The 18163-nt window shown below is 38.2% G+C and overlaps 1 protein-coding gene across 4 annotated transcripts in view; it reads right to left on the bottom strand.

Annotated features, from left to right (window-relative positions):
* Nucleotides 1–18163, bottom strand: part of CNTRL (centriolin) — an 80652-nt gene that overhangs the window by 62195 nt on the left and 294 nt on the right. For all 4 annotated transcript variants that reach the window (XR_013336476.1, XM_077769953.1, XM_077769954.1 and 1 more), the window contains exons 2-6: nt 11453–11700; nt 9018–9148; nt 5212–5342; nt 3742–3883; nt 1466–1652 (exon numbers count right to left, since the gene is read on the bottom strand). Coding sequence is in view for 3 of the 4 variants with exons in the window: in XM_077769953.1 (XP_077626079.1) it covers nt 1466–1652; nt 3742–3883; nt 5212–5342; nt 9018–9148; nt 11453–11669 (808 nt within the window). In the remaining variant the exon portion in view is untranslated. The remainder of the gene's footprint in view (nt 1–1465; nt 1653–3741; nt 3884–5211; nt 5343–9017; nt 9149–11452; nt 11701–18163) is intronic.

Below are 18163 nucleotides of genomic sequence, written 5' to 3'. Positions count from 1 at the left end.
ATCTTCACCCAAATTATCTCCCTTCCATTCACTCTTGGATCTATATAATCTAGCATTTTTCCAACCACTCCTTATATGTTGCCCATCTAACGCATTTCTCTGTGCTCATCTTATTTTCTCTTTATGTCTTAGCAACATTCAACGTAGCTGACCACTTCCTCTCATGAAATCTTCTTCTTGGGGTTTTGCAACCCACTATTTCCTGGGTTTCCTTTTCCCTTGTTGGCCTCTCTTAGTCTCCTTAGGTCGCTCACCTTCTTGCTCTCCCCAGTCCCTGCCTGAGAGAGCCAATCAATTCCAGTGGGATTAAATATCGTTATGCTGACAAACAATATCTCTAGAACAGATCTCTTTGAACTCGACTCACATTTCTAACCCTCTTCTTGGCTGTTTCACAAACATTTAAACTCAGCATTCTGAATTCTCCCTTTTTTATATACAGTATCACCAATCAAGCCACTTACTTAAACCAGAGCCTGGGAATTGTCCAATTCATTAGAAAGTGTTACTGATTCTACCTCCAAAACTGATCTACCGCCTAAATACAGGCCACTAACTTCCAGCCTAGATTACCACAACAGCCTTGGAACATGTCCCTTTATCTCCGTTTATTACCTTGCTCCAAATCATTCTCCATCCGCCATTAAAAATCATCTTTTTAAAATAAGTTTAGCTCCAGTATTCTTAACATATAGTGTTATATTAGTTTCAGGTATACAATAGTGATTCAACAATTCTACACATTACTCAGTGCTCATCATGGTAAGTGCACTCCAAAAATAATCTTAATATGTAAACTGGATTGTGTCCCACTGCTGCTTAAAAATTCTCAGTTGCTTCCCATTGCCTCTGAAATAAAATCCAAACCCCAAGGCCCTGTGTCATCTCGCCCCTCCCCCATCTCTCCCAACTTTTTTTGAGCAGCCCTGCAGTCAGTCATACTGTTTCAGTTCCTTAAATTACCAGGGTCTTTCCAGCCTGAAAGTGCACGCAAGCTGCCCCTCTCCGTGAATGCCTTTGTTTACACGGCTAATCCTCTCCTGCCTCTGCCTTCTGCTTATAGGTCACTTCCTCAGACAGCCATTCCTTTACATCACTTTCCCCAAAAGCGTGTCCTCCTCTGTTACTTTATCTGAGTTTGCTCGCTTTTTGTCTGTCTTTTCCACTAAAACACAAGCTGCCTGAAGGCCAGTACCATATATCTTGTTCACCATTGTATACTCAGTGCCAGACACAGTGCCTGGCTCACAGTATATGCTCAATGAATACTTGGTGATTCCCAATGATGTTAATGTAATGTAATTGTTGTATAATGATGTTGATGTCAATTGATTTCTGATGCCATTTTCCACACAAATTGTAATAGCATTATAAAGTTCATACATCAATATATTTTTCTGGATAACTTCTGAAAATAAATTCCTCCCTCACCCAAACTTGTTTTTTTTTTTAAATGTCACCTTACCTAAACTGAATCTCTCAAAAGCTTCCTGTCTATCCTGAGTAGTTACTGGTTGACCTTCCAAACTTTCTAGTGAGCGAAGGTGAAAAATGGTAAACTGGATGTAATGAGGAAGGGTCACAACTGGATTTTCAAGTAGGATCAGAGAGGTCAAATCTTGAAGTGGTTTCAACTTGCTTACATCTTGGAGCTGAAAGGATATATAACATTAGAATTAGTATAAATTAATTTTAAAATAATAAAAACATACCCAAAGGAAGTAAGAGATCAAGAAAATTGCTCTCAACATGGCAAGGAACCCATGGTCCTATGCATAGAACCCATTATCCAAAACTGGTGTGAGGGGAGGAACAGAGAGGGAGTATTTGAGTATCTACAGTGTAGCAGAGCAGTATTAGGCATTTTCCATACACCATTTCATTTATGACTCCCTCACAATAGCCTATAGTATAAATACCATCTTAATTTTATAGATAAAGAAAGTGAGGTTCAAAGAAGTTAAATAACTTGCCCAAAGCTCAGATCTTATAAATGAACAAAAGAGGATCTGAATTCAAGTCTGTATAACTTAAAACCTATTATCTTTTCACTGTGCTGATTGAACATATCAATAACATAAATGGCTATAAAAAAGATTTTGGTAAATCTTCAGAAAACAGCTACAATTGACAGTTAAAAGAAATAAGAATACTTTTGAAGTATGATTTTTATGTTTCCAAAGAGGGATTTTAAAAGGTTGAGAAACACTATTTTTTAAAAACTTTTTAACATTTATTTATTTTTTTTTGAGAGAGAGAGCACGAGTTGGGGAGGGGCGGAGAAAGAGGGAAATACAGAATCTGAAGCAGCTCCAGGCTCTGAGCTGTCAGCACAGAGCCTGACATGAGGCTGGAATCCACAAGCCAAGCCGTGAGACCATGACCTAAGCTGAAGTGGGAGGCTTAACCGACTGAGCCACCCAGGCCCCCCAAGAAACACTAGTTTTAGTAGCTAGTACAAATAAATCTCCTCTCACAAATGAATATGTATCACTCTTACTGATGTCAATGTCAAATAAAACTGGAATGAGAAACAATAATAAATATTTAGTAAATGATTCTCCTGTTAACATCAGCTGACACCAAATACTATCTAGAAATAAACTATTTTGAGAAGTATTTTTAGCAAGTTTTAGATTCATGGCTACACTGTTCCATCACTCCATGAACCCCAAGGGCTCCAAAGTGATGCTGTGCAACATGGTACAGGGCTAGGGCTCTGAGGCTGCTGGGCCGTGGCAGTGAAATGGTACAGTCACATTACCACAACTTTCTACAAGGTGAAATAAAAAAGCATAGACAATGTGAATTGCACAGCAATTAAACAAATGTTGATTATCATTATTGGCTTCCATTGGTGAAGGCTTAAGGAATACAACCCTAAGAGTTATTTAGTGTTTTAAAGTTTTTAGAGCATTTTCACACCTATCATTTTATCTGAGCCTCCATAACACCCCTGTAAAGAAGGAAGGCAGGGTAGAGTTTTTTTCCAATTTAAACAATGAGTTTTAGGGAGACAAAGGGATTTTCAAAGGTCACAGAAGGCAGGTCTAGACTCATATTAGAAGGCACAGCTTTTATTGCCTATTCTATGACTGATGTTTTTAAATTAAGCACGATTGTTCTCATTTTAATATAAACTTAATTAATGTTTTCAGTTAACAAATACATATTGAACACCTAACTGTATAAATGTCAAAAGAAAATAATAAATTATACTCCAAAGGAAAATATACAGGATTATCATATTATGTGAGCCATTTTAACAAACTATTCTACTATAAAAGAGCCAGTACCTGACATTATAATCAAGCTTAATTTATAAGTCTGAAAAAAAAAAAAAGAACTCTGTTCCCGCCACTCAGTGACCTGGATTTTGGCCCACATTGTGTGCTTTGGGTAACAGACTCAACCTGAAAATGGGAAAAAGACTATACTGACAGTATTATAAAAATAATCTTTTTACTCCCTCCTTAAAAAAAGTTTTCTAAGACTCAAATGTAATGATAGATGAAGAAATCCTAAGAAGTCAACTCTTAGTTACCATGGAGCCTTGAAAAACCAGAAATGCCTATATTTATTTACCCTAGAGAATCCTTGATTATGCCTGAATTCGAGGCTTGGTCATAGGGCCAAGAACCTTGAAAGAAGAAATCTCATTTTTTAAAAAAATAGATTTTAATCTTTCTTTCAACAAGTCTAAAACTTTGAAAAACATCCTTGCTACTTTGAATAACTTACCGATGATATCTTGTTGCCTTTCAGATTGAGGATTCGCAAAGATTTTAACTTCTTCCCTAACCATACTGGGATATGTTCAATTTCATTTCCTGCAAGGTTTAGCTTTTGCAAATTATGCATATTTTCTATGCCTTCAATTTTGCTGGAAAAAATAAAATCAAATTTAGTAAATATAATGACAGAGTCCCTCCCTTGAATGTTTAGAATAAATTGCCTTGGTTTTATGTGGGGTTAATTTTCATAACTAAAATTTGTTAACCCTTTTTATAAATGGGAACCAAACAAAAAGTGGCTGAAAAGAAACTGACCAGAACAGCTAAGCTGGCAACTCTTCATTACTACGTCCAGGAATCCTATGTATTTTATTATCAAACTTTAGGATCCCAAAAATACAGTTAACAGTCTGTCCGTAGCATTCTAACCACTGTGAGGAATACTCGTAGACAGCTAGGGGAGAGCTGAAAATCTCAAGAGCACACATACCAGATGTCCTTAATTATTACCTTCAGTCACCACCAAAAGATTAGCTATGCCAGCAGGATATGGCTGCCACTTTGAATTTGTGGACTCCCTAGAACAACACTATATTTATGAACATAAATATTTTAATCAGAATACTTAAATCGATAAAGCATCACTCATATTGATGAATTTTCACTAATGAAATGTTTTCCCAACTTGTCAATTTAAGTTCTTGGTAAATTTTCTATATGGGCAATATGTCCAAGTGTTTTTATTGTCATTTTTACTTTGTTGAAATTATTTTCATCAGGATCAATTATTTTTACACAAACTTTACGTGAAGGATTTAACTCATTAATCGGGTTTCTTTCCCCATTTCATTTTTGCTATATTAGAGCTTCTGCCACTGTTAGTTGTTTTATTTTGTTGGCCACTGTGTCTTCCAAGCCAAAGGTAGGGCAAAGTATATGAAGATTTGTGTGTGTGTCTGGGTTTTTTTTTGTTTTGTTTTTTGTTTTTTTGTTTTGCCACTGCCAGTTTCATTATGTTTATTTCTCACAGTTATATATATTATGAAGTGGAAACATGGCTGAGAGCGTATTTCTTAGAGCAATAAACAAAAAGCTTCAGGGTAAACACATAGGATCAGAACACATTGGAATATCTTTAGGATCAAAATGATAGAGTTAAAACACTGCTTCATGTCAACTTTGTTAATGTAATAGAGAGTGGATTAAAGACTCTGCCTGTGAAAACTTCCTGTCAAAAATGGAATTAAGATAAAAATTGGTACTCATGTATCTCCTCTGATAACACTAGAAAAATATTATTCTGTACTTTAGTAATGCCAAAACATGAAAGCAGTTATATGTGAAGGACTAGAGGAAGGAATGAGGATCCAAGTGCCTGCTATTTCAAAGGACTCTTTCAATTCAGTAATGTGAGGAGTATTAATCTCTCTTTAACAAAGACAACCCTGCAATGCTACCTAAAGGAGTATTTACTTACCAGATTTTGTTATATGATAAGTTGAGTTCACGTAATTTTACCAGCTTGTCCATCTTCTCAATCTTCCCTATTATATTATAGCTGAGATTCAGTACTTCAAGCTTAACACATTTTTCCAAGTTTTCGATATACTAATTGGAAACAAATGAATACTTTATACAACAGATTCCTTGACATAAAGTACACTGTGTATGTATGTGCATTAGGGGCTGTTTTGATCAGTCACCAGAAAATAATAAACTCTTACTGCTCTCCTGGACAATCCCTTGGTACGGGATTCCTTTGACCAAGAATAGCAGCTCTCCCCAAACTTTCCTTGCCCTTCGGTGGACACATCCTATGTACTGAGACGCTCAAGACTGTCCACCAAGAATTCCACCTCAACTTTTCCTCCCCCTCAACTTTTCTATACCTCCCCCTCCTCTCCTCCTTTCTTCAAAGTTCAGCTAGGTACTTACACTCTTACATAAGCTCATCTACCCTCCCCACCCCCCATGCTCTTGCATCTTCAATTTCTTTCGCTCCTGGATCTTCCCCTCAAGTTTAAAAAGTCACTATTCAGGGGTGCCAGGGTAGTTCGGTCAGGTGAACGTACAACTCTTGATTTTGGCTCAGGTCACGATCTCCAGGTTTATGGGCTTGAGCTCCACATCAGGCTCTGCACAGACAGCCCAGAGCCTGCTTGTCTACCTCTCTCTCTCTCTGACCACCCTGCCCCTGCTTGCTCTCTATCTCTCTCTGAAAATCAATAAAAATAAACTTTTTTAAAAAGTCACTATTCAAAAGATATCCATTATGCAGTTACTACATACCAGATGCAACACCAGGCAATGGATACCAGTGAATTAGACCATCCCCCGCTGCAGAAGCCTTCAACAGGCTCAGTCTCCTCCATATAAAGCAAATCACCTCGCGCTGAACCTGTTTTCCTATCAAGCTATCATTTTATCTCCTTTATTTGTGACCACATCCTCATAAGAGTTGTGTACATTTGTTCATTCTGCTCCCCATTTATGCTTATTCTATTGGTAAGACAGGATATCTTTTGCTTTTATTATGTAATCAAATAGTCCAAGACTGCCATTCATCTATCCATTCCACAAATATTTATCCAACATGGATTATGTGCCAGGAGCTGTTCTAGGTACTTGAACTACAATGCTGAATAAGGAAACCAAGATTCTTGTTTTCATTAGCAGAGAAAGTCAATAAAGAAATAACATTTTCAGACGCTGAAGCATATTCACAATGAAACAAAGATAACGTGACATGACAGCAGGAAAGTCACCCAGAGGGTGGATCTGCCTGTATTCACTGTAACAGCATAAATGCCTGGCACATAGCGGACACTGAATAAATATTTGGTGACTGAAAGAATGAGGAGTCACTGAGAAGGGGGCTAATTGCAACTGGGTGGTAAGAGAAGGTCACATAGAGGGCGTACACTGAGCTGAGCCCTAAATAACAAGAAGCCAGCTGTGTGAACATCTGGGGGCAGAGAATAACAGGCAGAGTAAAAAAATACAATGGCCCTAAAAGAATGAACTTGGTTGGTTTGAGAAACAGAAGGACTTTTTAACTGCCAGATCCAAATGACTTCTAAGGTTTTGTCCTATTTAATGATTCCGTGACATTTTTTATCATCAGTTCGTGCTTGAAGTTCTCCCTTCTTTGGCCTCCATTCATCATACTCTTAAATCTTCTGTTCTAATAGTCCCTTCAGCGTCTCCTGTGTGTGCTTTCTCTGATTCCCCTTCACTACTCCTCCTCTTAATGCTAGGCATTCTTCTAGGAAGCTCTATGTTCCCAGAGATCAGAAACCGAGCTTATTTACCTGTGTATGATGTTCCACAGCCTAACATAATGCCTGGCATATAATAACATACAGTAAATATTTACTGCATGGTGTCATTTTTGCAGCTTGTAAACTCCAGAATGTCTCCTTTTTCCTTTTTTTAAAAATTTGTATTTATTTATTTTGGGGGGGAGGGGCAGAGAGTGGGAGAGAGAACCTTAAGTAGGCTCGGTGCTGTCAGTGCAGAGCCTTACGTGGGGCTTGATCCCATGACTGTAAGATCATGACCTGAGCCAAAATCAAGAGTCTGACACTCAACCAGATGAGCCACCCAGGCGCCCCTCTCCTTCTTCCTTTTTAATTACACGAGAAATACATAAATGTTTTCTGATAAAAATTTCAAACAAAACAGAAGAGGCTCTCTTCTTCACATCCCCAGGCCCCTGTCAAAAACCCCACTGATCAAAGGTAACCAATGTTAAGATACGTCTGTATCTTTCCATTCATTTACATCCATATATACACATGTAGAAAAACAGAATTTTTAGACCTTCCTATACAAAATGTTTCAGAATTTGCCCTTTTCTCCCCCATTAAATACACTGGACATTTTCCCATGTTAATACATAGAGCTCTAGCTCAATTTTTTAAAAAACTTGGTAGTATTTCATGGTATACTCCACCATAATTCATTTAAAACCAATCCCCTATTGACAGACATTTGGTTATTTTCAACTTTTCCATTTTAAATAATGCTTAATAAACATGATTATATCATTCTGGATACATGTGCATATAATTTCAGTAGAACAGACATCAAGGAGTAGAATTGTTTGGTTGGTAAGTATAAATTTGGTAAATATAAACTCAATTGCTGAATCAAATAGGTACATTTGACATTTGGATGAATGCGACCAGTCTTTGTAAAAGGCAGTACCAATCTACATGTCCACTAAGACCGGATGGTAACGTGCACTTCCCACACCTTTCTGAACATGAAATAATCCTTTTGATTCTTGTCCCTTAGACATACAAGATGGAAAATGGTACCAAATTCTTGTTTTATTTCATATTTCTTTGATATTAATGAAGTTGAAGACACTTCCATGTTAATATTAGCCATTTATAATACTTTTGCCAATGCCTTGTTCATATCCTTAGCACATTTTCCATTGAGTTGTCTCCCTTACTGAATTACATGGGTATTGTAACAGATGTTGGAAATAGTCCCTGACAGTTTGTTGCTTTTCTTTTAACTTTTTTTTAAAAGATACCTTTTATTAAACACTTCTTAATCTTTTCACAAGCTAAGTCTGTCAGTATTTTTCTATGTGGCATTAGGGCTGGAGTTTGCTTAAAGGGCTTTCCCAACTCTTCTAAAATATATTCTCCTATGTTCTTTCCTAATACTGTTATAGCATTATTGTGGGTTGATTTTGCTTTGGTCTCATTAAGATCTTCAACCTTCTGGAATTAATTTTTGTGACTAATGTGTAGTAGGCATCTAAATTCATATATTTTCCAGTTCAAAAATTTAAGTCATCTTTTACAATGTGTTCATATTGTATAGTTTATGAATAAAGCAGTAAACACTCTAGAGCGGAGATTAACAAGCTTTTCCTGGAAAAAGCCACGTAATGAGTATTTTTGGCTTTGTGGGGGCTTATGAAAAACAGCCACAGACAATATTCATGACAAACGAGTGTGGCTGTGTTGCAATAAAATTTTATTTACAAAAATAGGCAGCAGGCCCGATTTGGCCTTACAAGCTATAGTTTGCCAACCCCTTCTCTGGAGAGAATCCAACAATGTATACAATAGTAAGAGCTTATGAATGTGAAGATGTCATACTTCTGATAGAACTTTCACTGGAAATAATACAACATCTGCTACAAGTTAGGTAAATCAGGATGAGCTGTTACTATAGATCTAATTTAATCTTTTAATTTTCAATTTTAAAACACAGAAAACTTAAAAACAATACCCATATTCAGAAACGCTGGTGACCTACCCTAAATTTCTTGCCACCATCTTTAGCAAGTGAAAGGTTTAGGGATTTTACCAAGGCCAAATTGTCCTGTTTAGTAAGTTTTTTAACAAGGGCCTCTGTAATATATCGGACTCCAGTATGTGAATCAGCTTCTGCAATTATAGAAACAGATCATCAGTAGAAGAAGACATAAATTTTCTGAAAAACATTAGTTTGATGTTATATAACAACAAAAAAAAATGTTAAGCCATGCAAATATAAAAACAGCTAGTTAGTTCTAATTACAATGTTTAAATGCTACTTTATATAGCATTATATAATAATTATATAGCATCTATAATAATGTCACTAGGTTGTATTTTATAAATATTAACCGTGTGCCACGCTTTGTGCTAAATGCTTTACAGTTACAAAATTTACTTTGTATGACAAATTTTTGAAATATAAATTACTATTTCTAAGATCTTGTAGCTGGTGCAAATCTAGGACTTGAACCCAGGCGGATAAATCCAAAACAACCACTTAAAAAATTTTTTTAACGTTTATTCATTTTTTTGAGAGACAAAAGAAAGTGAGCGGGAAGGGGCCGAGAGAGAGAGAGAGAGAGAGAGAGAGAGAGAGAGAGAGAGAGTCAGAGAGCCAGACAGCCAGAGACAGACTCTGAAGCAGGCTCCTGGCTCTGAGCTGTCAGCACAGAGCCTGATGAGGGGGTTAAACTCACGAACCATAAGATCATGACCTGAGTTGACTGCTTAACTGACTGAGCCACCAAGGCTCCCCTAAAACTTACACTTTTAATAATATGCAGCACTGAAGTTTTCAGCAATATTTTGATGTTAGCTTTTTTATTTTTAAAGAAACTGGCACTAATCTGGGTTTGTTTTTTAAATTCCAATCTAAAGTTCAGAAACACTGGAATTCTTAAAAATCTTCTTTTTTTAGGGGCGCCTGGGTGGCTTAGTCTGTTAAGCGTCCGACTTTCGCTTAGGTCATGATCTCACGGTTTGTGGGTTCGAGCCCCGCGTCGGGCTCTGTGCTGACTGCCAGCTCAGAGCCTGTAGCCTGTTTCAGTCTGTGACTCCCTCTCTCTCTGACCCTCCCCTGTTCACGCTGTCTCTCTCTCTCTCTCCTAGAAATAAATTTAAAAAAACATTTAAAAAAAAAATCTTCTTTTTTTAAATTGTGACAAACTCAAATATGTTGGTCTTTTAAATAGAGAAAAACACCACATACTTTATAAAGTACTAGTGTGACGGACAGCACACCCTGTCCTAAGCCTGCATAGTGCTATCAAAGCTTGTTAACGCCATCTTACATTTTACAAGAGCAGCTGTAAAAAGAAAATTCCTTTTTCTTTTATTTTTTAAACTATTTTATTAATTTCTGAGAGAGAGAGAGAGAGAGACAGCGTGAGCAGGGGAAGGTCAGAGTGACAGGGAGACACAGAATCTGAAATAGTCTCCAGGCTCTGAACTAGCTGTCAGCACAGAGCCCGACGCAGGGCTTGAACCCACCAGTCGTGAGATCATGACCTGAGCCAAAGTCGGACACTTAACCGACTGAGTCACCCAGGCGCCCCAAAAAATTCTTTCTTTATGAGTCAGTAAAAACTAATGCAGGGTTCCAATCCAGGCTGTGTGACAAAGATTTCCTGTGATTATTTATAATAAGTTAAATATTACGTTTATTTTTGGTTCAACATAAAATGATTGTTTTCCTTTACTTTGGGCTATTCTAGGAAAGAAGATGAATAATCTAAAATATTAATCAAATTAGAGTCAGCAATGTACCAACTGGCAGCAAGGGTAGAGTCTAAACTCAGCTGCTGATCTGATAAGGTTTATTAGTAAAAACTGATCAAATAGACAGCTGTGATTTATGAGTTGGAAAAAAATTACAAAGTTTTCATTCATATTTAGTCACATTAAATCCTTTCTTAGAAAAAAAAAATCTGAAAACAGTTTCACACGCTAACAGACTGCTTTTAAGAAAAAAAACAAAACAAAACCTTGGTGGAGTATTTACATGTCCCTTACAGGGAAGTAGTCCGTTCACAGATAGGCGCTCTGTCAATGAGGAGACTGGAACAGCCCAAGAGTGGCTAACATTTTTGTACTGAATTAAGGCACTCCACTCTAAAGTGAACACATACGCTTTTCCTCTAACCAAGGATGCTGGTAAATTTGGCAGATGAACATTAAGGCACTCTCCCACCACAGGAAACAAGCTTCCTCTTTTTGGAAACTCCCTTCTCCTTCGCCCTCAGCTTTCAGACAGCTTCACCCTCACCCAGAACCCTTCATCCTCCACTGTCCTTATACACTGTCTGTCGGCACGAACAAGAGGTCATGTCAATACCAAGACATATATTTCACTTGGACCAAAAATGTAAGTTCAGTATCTTCCATCTCTACTCAAGAGTATGTGTTTAAATTCTTAAGACTGAAAAGTATTACCTTTATGGTCTTGGTGGTCCAAAAGCATAGTGTTTTCATCTGTAATCTCAACTTGCTCATGCCACTGTCTTCCAAAATGAAAAGGCAGAGTCTCAGATCCACTTAAAGGTGAAAGTGACCTAGATCTTGTATTGGACGTGAGGGATGGTGAACTAGGAGAGCGAGGTGATGGGGGCATCTTTGCTTTGGAAAATTTTTTCTGAGACCCTTTCTTCATGGCAAGAACAAAGCCAGGTGTCCATCAAAACCTGTAAGAGTTTTCAGTATATTTAACAAGATTAATTTTTTAGAGCTCTCAAAACTATTCATCTATTTCCAGCATTTTAAAGTAAGTCCTATGCCCAAAGTGGGGCTCAAACTCACTACTCCAAGATCAAGACTCGCAGGCTTTCCTGACTGAGCCAGCCAGGCACACCCCTCTTTCTAAAGGTTTTAAGATGACGCAGTTAGAAACTCAGAGGCTAGAGAAGCCAGGACCCATACTATTCCAAGCAGATGGGAGCAGACACTACTTCAGACACTGCTGGTCACCTTGCTGGAGGGAAAGCAGACTTCTGGAGGGTCTTGAATTGACACAGCTCTAGCCAGAAGTTTCACCTTTCATTTCTGTTGTCTACTAGGCCAAACTAGTCACAGCGCTCCTCAAACCCACAAAGGGCCCTAGAATGCAAGAAGGTGGAAATATTTGGCAACCAGCAGTATTTAATACTCTCTCCTTCCTGATAAAGTTTCTTCCGCTTCTGGACACCACATTGTCCTGGTACCCTCCTGCCTCTGTGGCCCCTCTGTGGCCTCCTTTGCTGGCTCACACTCTGTTCAATCTTCAAATGTCAGAGCTCCTCAAATCGCTTTTACTCTCTCTCTAATCTCACTTTAGACAATCTAATGCCACCCATGGCTCCCAGTGTCACCTCTATACTGATGCTTATATCTTTATTCCAACCTCTCTCTTGAGGTCCAGACCCCCGTTCCCAACCGTCTACTTGATATCTCATTGCCATAGTAACTCACCATGTCCAAACTGAATTTATCATTTCCCCCATTCCTCCCTCATTTTCCTCCCATATAGAACAATGCATAAATCATAAGTGTACAGCTCCATGAATTTTTGTACACTGAATACAACCAGTATCCAGATCAAGCCACCTCATGCCCCCTTCTTGTCATTAAACCCCCACACTTGGGTAATCGCTATCTTGATTTCCAATACCAGAGATTTTTTTAAACAATTTTTTTTTTAAGATTTTTATTTCTAAGTAATCTCTCTACCCAACTTGTGGCTTGAAAACACAACCCCAATATCAAGAGTAGCACACTCTACCAAATGAGCTAGCTAGTCAGGTGCCCCATAAACTAATTTTGAACTGTATGTAAATGAAATCATAGAATATCTTTTATATCTGCCTTCTTTGTTAAGCATTATGCTTCTGATATTCATTCACATTTGTCTCACTCTATTTGAAAAACATTTGATCACTTCAAAGTCACATGCCTTCTATTGCTTGTCCATAAAATCAATTTTGTTGACGTTCAGATCTTCCAGAAGGAACCAAAGCATTTATTGATGAAAGGGATCTTAGCCAAATCCCTTTGCTTTTCATAAAAGAAAATTAAGGCCCAAAACAGGTCAGACACAATGTGAGCTGTAGTAATGAAGAGAATCAGTTCTCCTCTCAAACCAATTTGTAAGTCAAATAACGTAATTAACCTAGTAGAACGTAAGTTCCATGAAAGCAGGGATAACGTTCACTGATTTACTCCAGGCCTTGGGCAGAGCTTAGCAGAAAGCAGACAATTAATATTTACCTAATGAATTACTCATAAAGAACACAGAACTGATAAAATGATACTTATTTAGTACCTCAGCAAAGGATATCTTCTTGAGCAATACTAGTCCTCAACCCCAAGAATCCCACCTGCAAGGTTAGGTTTACGCAAAAAAGACTGTCACAATAAACAACTGCTCTTACAACAATCAGTCTAAAAACATGGCAAAAATTCTAAGTTTGACAAACTTTTAGGCAAAAAAAAAAATCGTATAAAACGGACAGGTCTTTAGCAAGCGTATGTTAACAATGATCCTATTTTTCTTCGATATCCATAATGTCTCCTACTCTCCCCTCTTAAAATATGAAGAAAAGACACTAATGTTTAGAAAAGTAGTTTTCAATTCAAAGATTTGGGGCAGCTCAAACGTGAATGCTATATAAATTGGTATTAGAAAGAGATATTATAATGGTTTGATGCATGAAAACCTTCACAAGGATAGGGGTACTATTACACAGGCTGGGATTATGAAGAAATTTATTCATTAAATGGTTGGAAGACACACAATATATGTAAATGAGAGCTGCCATTAATATATTCACTCAATTTACCAACAATTGGCAGGTTTAATACCTTTCAATGGCTATATAGTCATTCTAGGAATGCTGATCATGCCCAAAACATTTCTGAAATTCCTCTTTGGATCCTGCTTTCAGAATTACTTTATACATCTCACAAGAAAATCAGACCCATTACTTCAGCCACGCTTTTTCTTTTCCCAGTTTGATCATTAACTTTACCATGTGTCAAATACTGTGATAAGCTCTTACATGTATCATCACATTAGAAGGATAAAATACAACAATTCCACAAAATAGGTGTTATTATCCCACCCCTATAAAGATTAAAAGGTTAATTAATTTGTTCAAAGTCCCATAACTAATTGATTAAGCCAAGGCTCGAATCCTGATCTGATTCCAAAGCCCGTGTCTTCATTACTGTGTCATATTGCTGACTGTGTTTTCTGGAGTCCAGATCATGCTTGATTTGCTCTCTAGAGCCTCGCATGGTGCCTCATACAAAATAGGCCAGAATAAATGCCACTAAATAAGCTTGATCAATGGATAGCATGTAAGAACAATTCCTGAAGGAAAAATACAAAATTTAATAAAATAGCATTGCTGAACTGATGATCTAGCTTCTTAAAGTGATTACTTTGAAGAGAACAAAAACCTGCTACATTTGTTTTTAAGAAGTGATTATTTCACAGTCGTACATCACAATATGGCAACTGCCTTATATCAATAGTCTGGTTCACTTTAAACTGCAAACTTCTGTGCGTCTTTACTTTCTCTTTCATTTTTTTAAATGTGTTTTTATTTTTTAGACAGAGAGAGAGCAAGAGCAGGAGAGGGGCAGAGAGAGAGAGGGAGGCGGAGGATCTGAATCAGGCTCTGCGCTAGTAGCAAGAGCCCGATGTGAGGCTTGAACTCAGGAACCATGAAGGAGATCATGACCTGAGCCAAAGTCGAACCTTAACCCACTGAGCCACTCGGGCCCCCCTCTCTTTCATTTTCTCATGTTAAACTATCCATATAGGCCTTTCTGTCACATAACAGCCCTTTATGCCATGACCAGGCTCTTGGTCCTAATTTCACAAGCGTGGGGAAAACTTTCATTGTTACTATCACACCATCCTGCCATGGAAACCCATCTCTTATGAATACTGTTGGCTCTCTAATAAGCTGAAATGGCATCTCTTTTTAAATAAGAGTACTATGCTCAAACGAGGACAGCTAAGAGGCTTTAAAAATGAAATTACAAAAATTAATTAATTTAAAATTGTATTTATTCTTGAATTAAATGTAGTTTTCATAAAAGCAAGAGATTAAAAAAATAAAAGAGGGGAGGGACAGGGCCCAGCTGTCACTTCTATGTTTCTGTCTCTATCCTGTAACATGATAGAAAATGATATAATTAGAATAATAGTGTGTGCTGCATGCTACAGAGACATGCTTTATAGATTTTTGAGTTTCTTGGCTAAAAAAAGGCAAATCTTAGAGGTACCTGGTTGGCTCAGTGAGCTGAATGTCTGATACCAGCTCAGGTCATGATCTTGCCGTTAGTGGGTTCAAGTCCCCCATTGGGCTTGCTGCTGTCAGTCTGTCAGCACAGAGCCTGCTTTGGATCTTCTATCCCCCTCTTTCTACCCCTCCCCCACTTGTGATCTCTCAAAAATATATAAACAGTTAAAAAAAGCACATCTTATATTTTTATGTAATGCAATTATTTTGTATCCCACATTTTAGTCTTCTCTCTAAATTCTTTAAATACTGGGGGCACCTGGGTGCCTCAGTCGGTTGTCGGTTGAGTGTCCGACTTCAGCTCAGGTCATGATCTCATGGTTCATGGGTTCGAGCCCCGCATCGGGCTCTGTGCTGACTGCCAGCTCAGAGCCTGGAGCCTGTTTCAGATTCTGTATCTCCCTCCCTCTATGACCCTCCCCTGCTCATGCTGTCTCTCTCTCTCAGAAATAAAACATTTAAATAAATAAATAAATAAATAAATAATTTAAATACTGAACTGAACCATCCTGAATTCTCCTCATAATATCCTAATGACTAAGGCCTTTGGGGCCTCACTAGACCATCATGAGGTCCTCTGCTACCTCTCTTGATCAGAAAAACTCTGCCTTTACTCATTTATAGATTTTTTAAAATGTATTAGAATGGATTTCAGAAATCTAGATCAACTCCTTTCTTCTATGAATTGCAACATGAAAGATCTTTTGGAAAGATCCAAAGTCACAATGCATTCCCAAGTCCTCCTCCTGGGTTGCCGTAGCTCCTGTAAGCCACAGACATTCAAACAACAGATATGTACTACAATCTCATAAAATAGCTAACTCGGCAATAGTGAACTGGGCCGTGTCTGAGAATGGCTGGCATTATATCAGAGACTAGCACCTGGACATACTAAACTGTCAACTACAACTTTAAGGGAGAGATGGGGATGCTGTTTGAAGAGATGTAGTTTGCAATCACATAAAGACCAAGCAATAGAAATAAGACACTGAGATGTAGGGCTAGAATGTGTGAAGGGGCGGCATAAAGAGAAAGCAAAACAAGTCCAGAGCTGGAAACATATTTTGAAAGCCCATAAGGTCCGCAGCACAAGAGAAAGTTATTGGAATGATGTGATTATCAGAATCAAATGAGCAGGTCAGAAAACACTATCCTGTCTTGTCACTCCCTTGCCCTGATACAGAGCTTAGTAAAGACCATACCTCTCCCTCTATTCAGCCTTTCCTCACACTTCTAACTTTCCATCTTCTTTGAACTTCTCCCAATGAGACAGACATCCATTATCGCCAAACCCTCCTTCTTTCTTCCCAGCACACCTCAATATGCAAATACCCATCCCCATTTCCTGACCTCCATAGCCTCCCCATCCTGTAGCCCTTTAAGCCCATCTCAGTACTTCCCCTACAATTCTACTTCATGTCGTGGCCCTTTGATCCACTTAAATACTCTTTCTCTAGTCCTTTCAAATACGCTAATTCCCACTCCTCTCCAATAGCAATCCTCCATTCCGTACTTGTCAGCCTCAGCCCCCCATACTTCATCCCATTCTCACTGCCGAGTTTTCCCACAAATCCTGTCCCAATTCCCTAACACTGTATTAGTCTCCTTCCCTCTGCACTCCCAGCATCCTACCTCAACACTTCCATATTGTCCTGATTCCTCAAACTACTCATCTCAGCAAATATCCTGACATCTTAATCCATTCCAATACTCTGACTTCAACTTATTCTCCTCCAACAAAACAGCCAAACCTCTACCCATTCCTCTTCATCCCAATGTGGTGGTTTGAGTATGAGCCGTTCCATTCAAATACCCTGACCTCCATGTCCTTCTTCATCCCATTATATCCTGGGTTCTCCTCTCCTCTCTCTCTCCCTTCTGCTCAGGTATCCTAAAACACAAGTGCCCATCTCTTCCCATTAATTTATTTATTCAGTAACTCAATTTTATTGAGTGACTTTTATGTACTAAGAACTGTCAGTCTCAAAAAAAAAAATAATGCCGTAGAAGTCAGGGTTTCTATGCTCAGGTTGCACAAAAGGATTACATCTTCCTATTATATAGTCTCTGCAGCAAGTAGTCTCCTTTATAATATCTTACGATTACAATTAAATGATCACTTGTGCAACAACTTGATTATTGCTCGTTTCCAAGCTACAAGACAGCAGAGATTCTGTTTATTGTTGAAGGAAAGGAGCACGGTGCCAAGCACTCTTAAAGACATTAGCAAATTTAAATTCTCAAAGATGGTGTATAAGGTCAGAATTATTCATCTCATTTTCAAGGCAGTGTGTCATCAGGAATTAAGAGCTTGGATTCTGGAACTAAACAGCCTGAGTTCAAATCCTGCTTCTCCACTTACTGTGTGACATTAGGCAAATCACTTAACCTCTCTGATCCACAGTTTCATCAACTTTAAAATGAAGATGGTTACTTCACAGGTTATTTTTAAATTCTGAATTAGTTAATACATGAGAAGGGCTTAGGACTGATTTCGACATATACCGTATTCTAAGGTAATTAGCAGTTATTTTTACAAACGAGAAAACATGCTCCAGAAGACTAAGGTACACGCCCAAAGTCACTGGGTGGGTTAAGTAACACAAGCTGGCAGAACCAAGACTTGAACCCAAGCTTTGACATCAGGATTCACCCATCCTTTAAACCATTATACGAGAAAATAGTTGCTCTTCCTTTTAACATTTCTTCCCAATGCCCTAACTTTCATCATTCTGCATGTGCTGTACTGTCGATACCAGGACACTCGTAAGGATACCCAAACCGTCCTTTATCCCTGCCATTCCCCGCAGACACCTGGCACACCCCTGCCCCTCCCTCCTCCTCCTCCTGCGGCTGGGGG

Source organism: Crocuta crocuta, unplaced genomic scaffold, assembly GCF_008692635.1.
Source record: "Crocuta crocuta isolate KB4526 unplaced genomic scaffold, BGI_CrCroc_1.0 scaffold95, whole genome shotgun sequence".
NCBI classification, from domain to species: Eukaryota; Metazoa; Chordata; class Mammalia; order Carnivora; family Hyaenidae; genus Crocuta; species Crocuta crocuta.
This window is presented reverse-complemented; position numbering and strand designations above follow the sequence as displayed.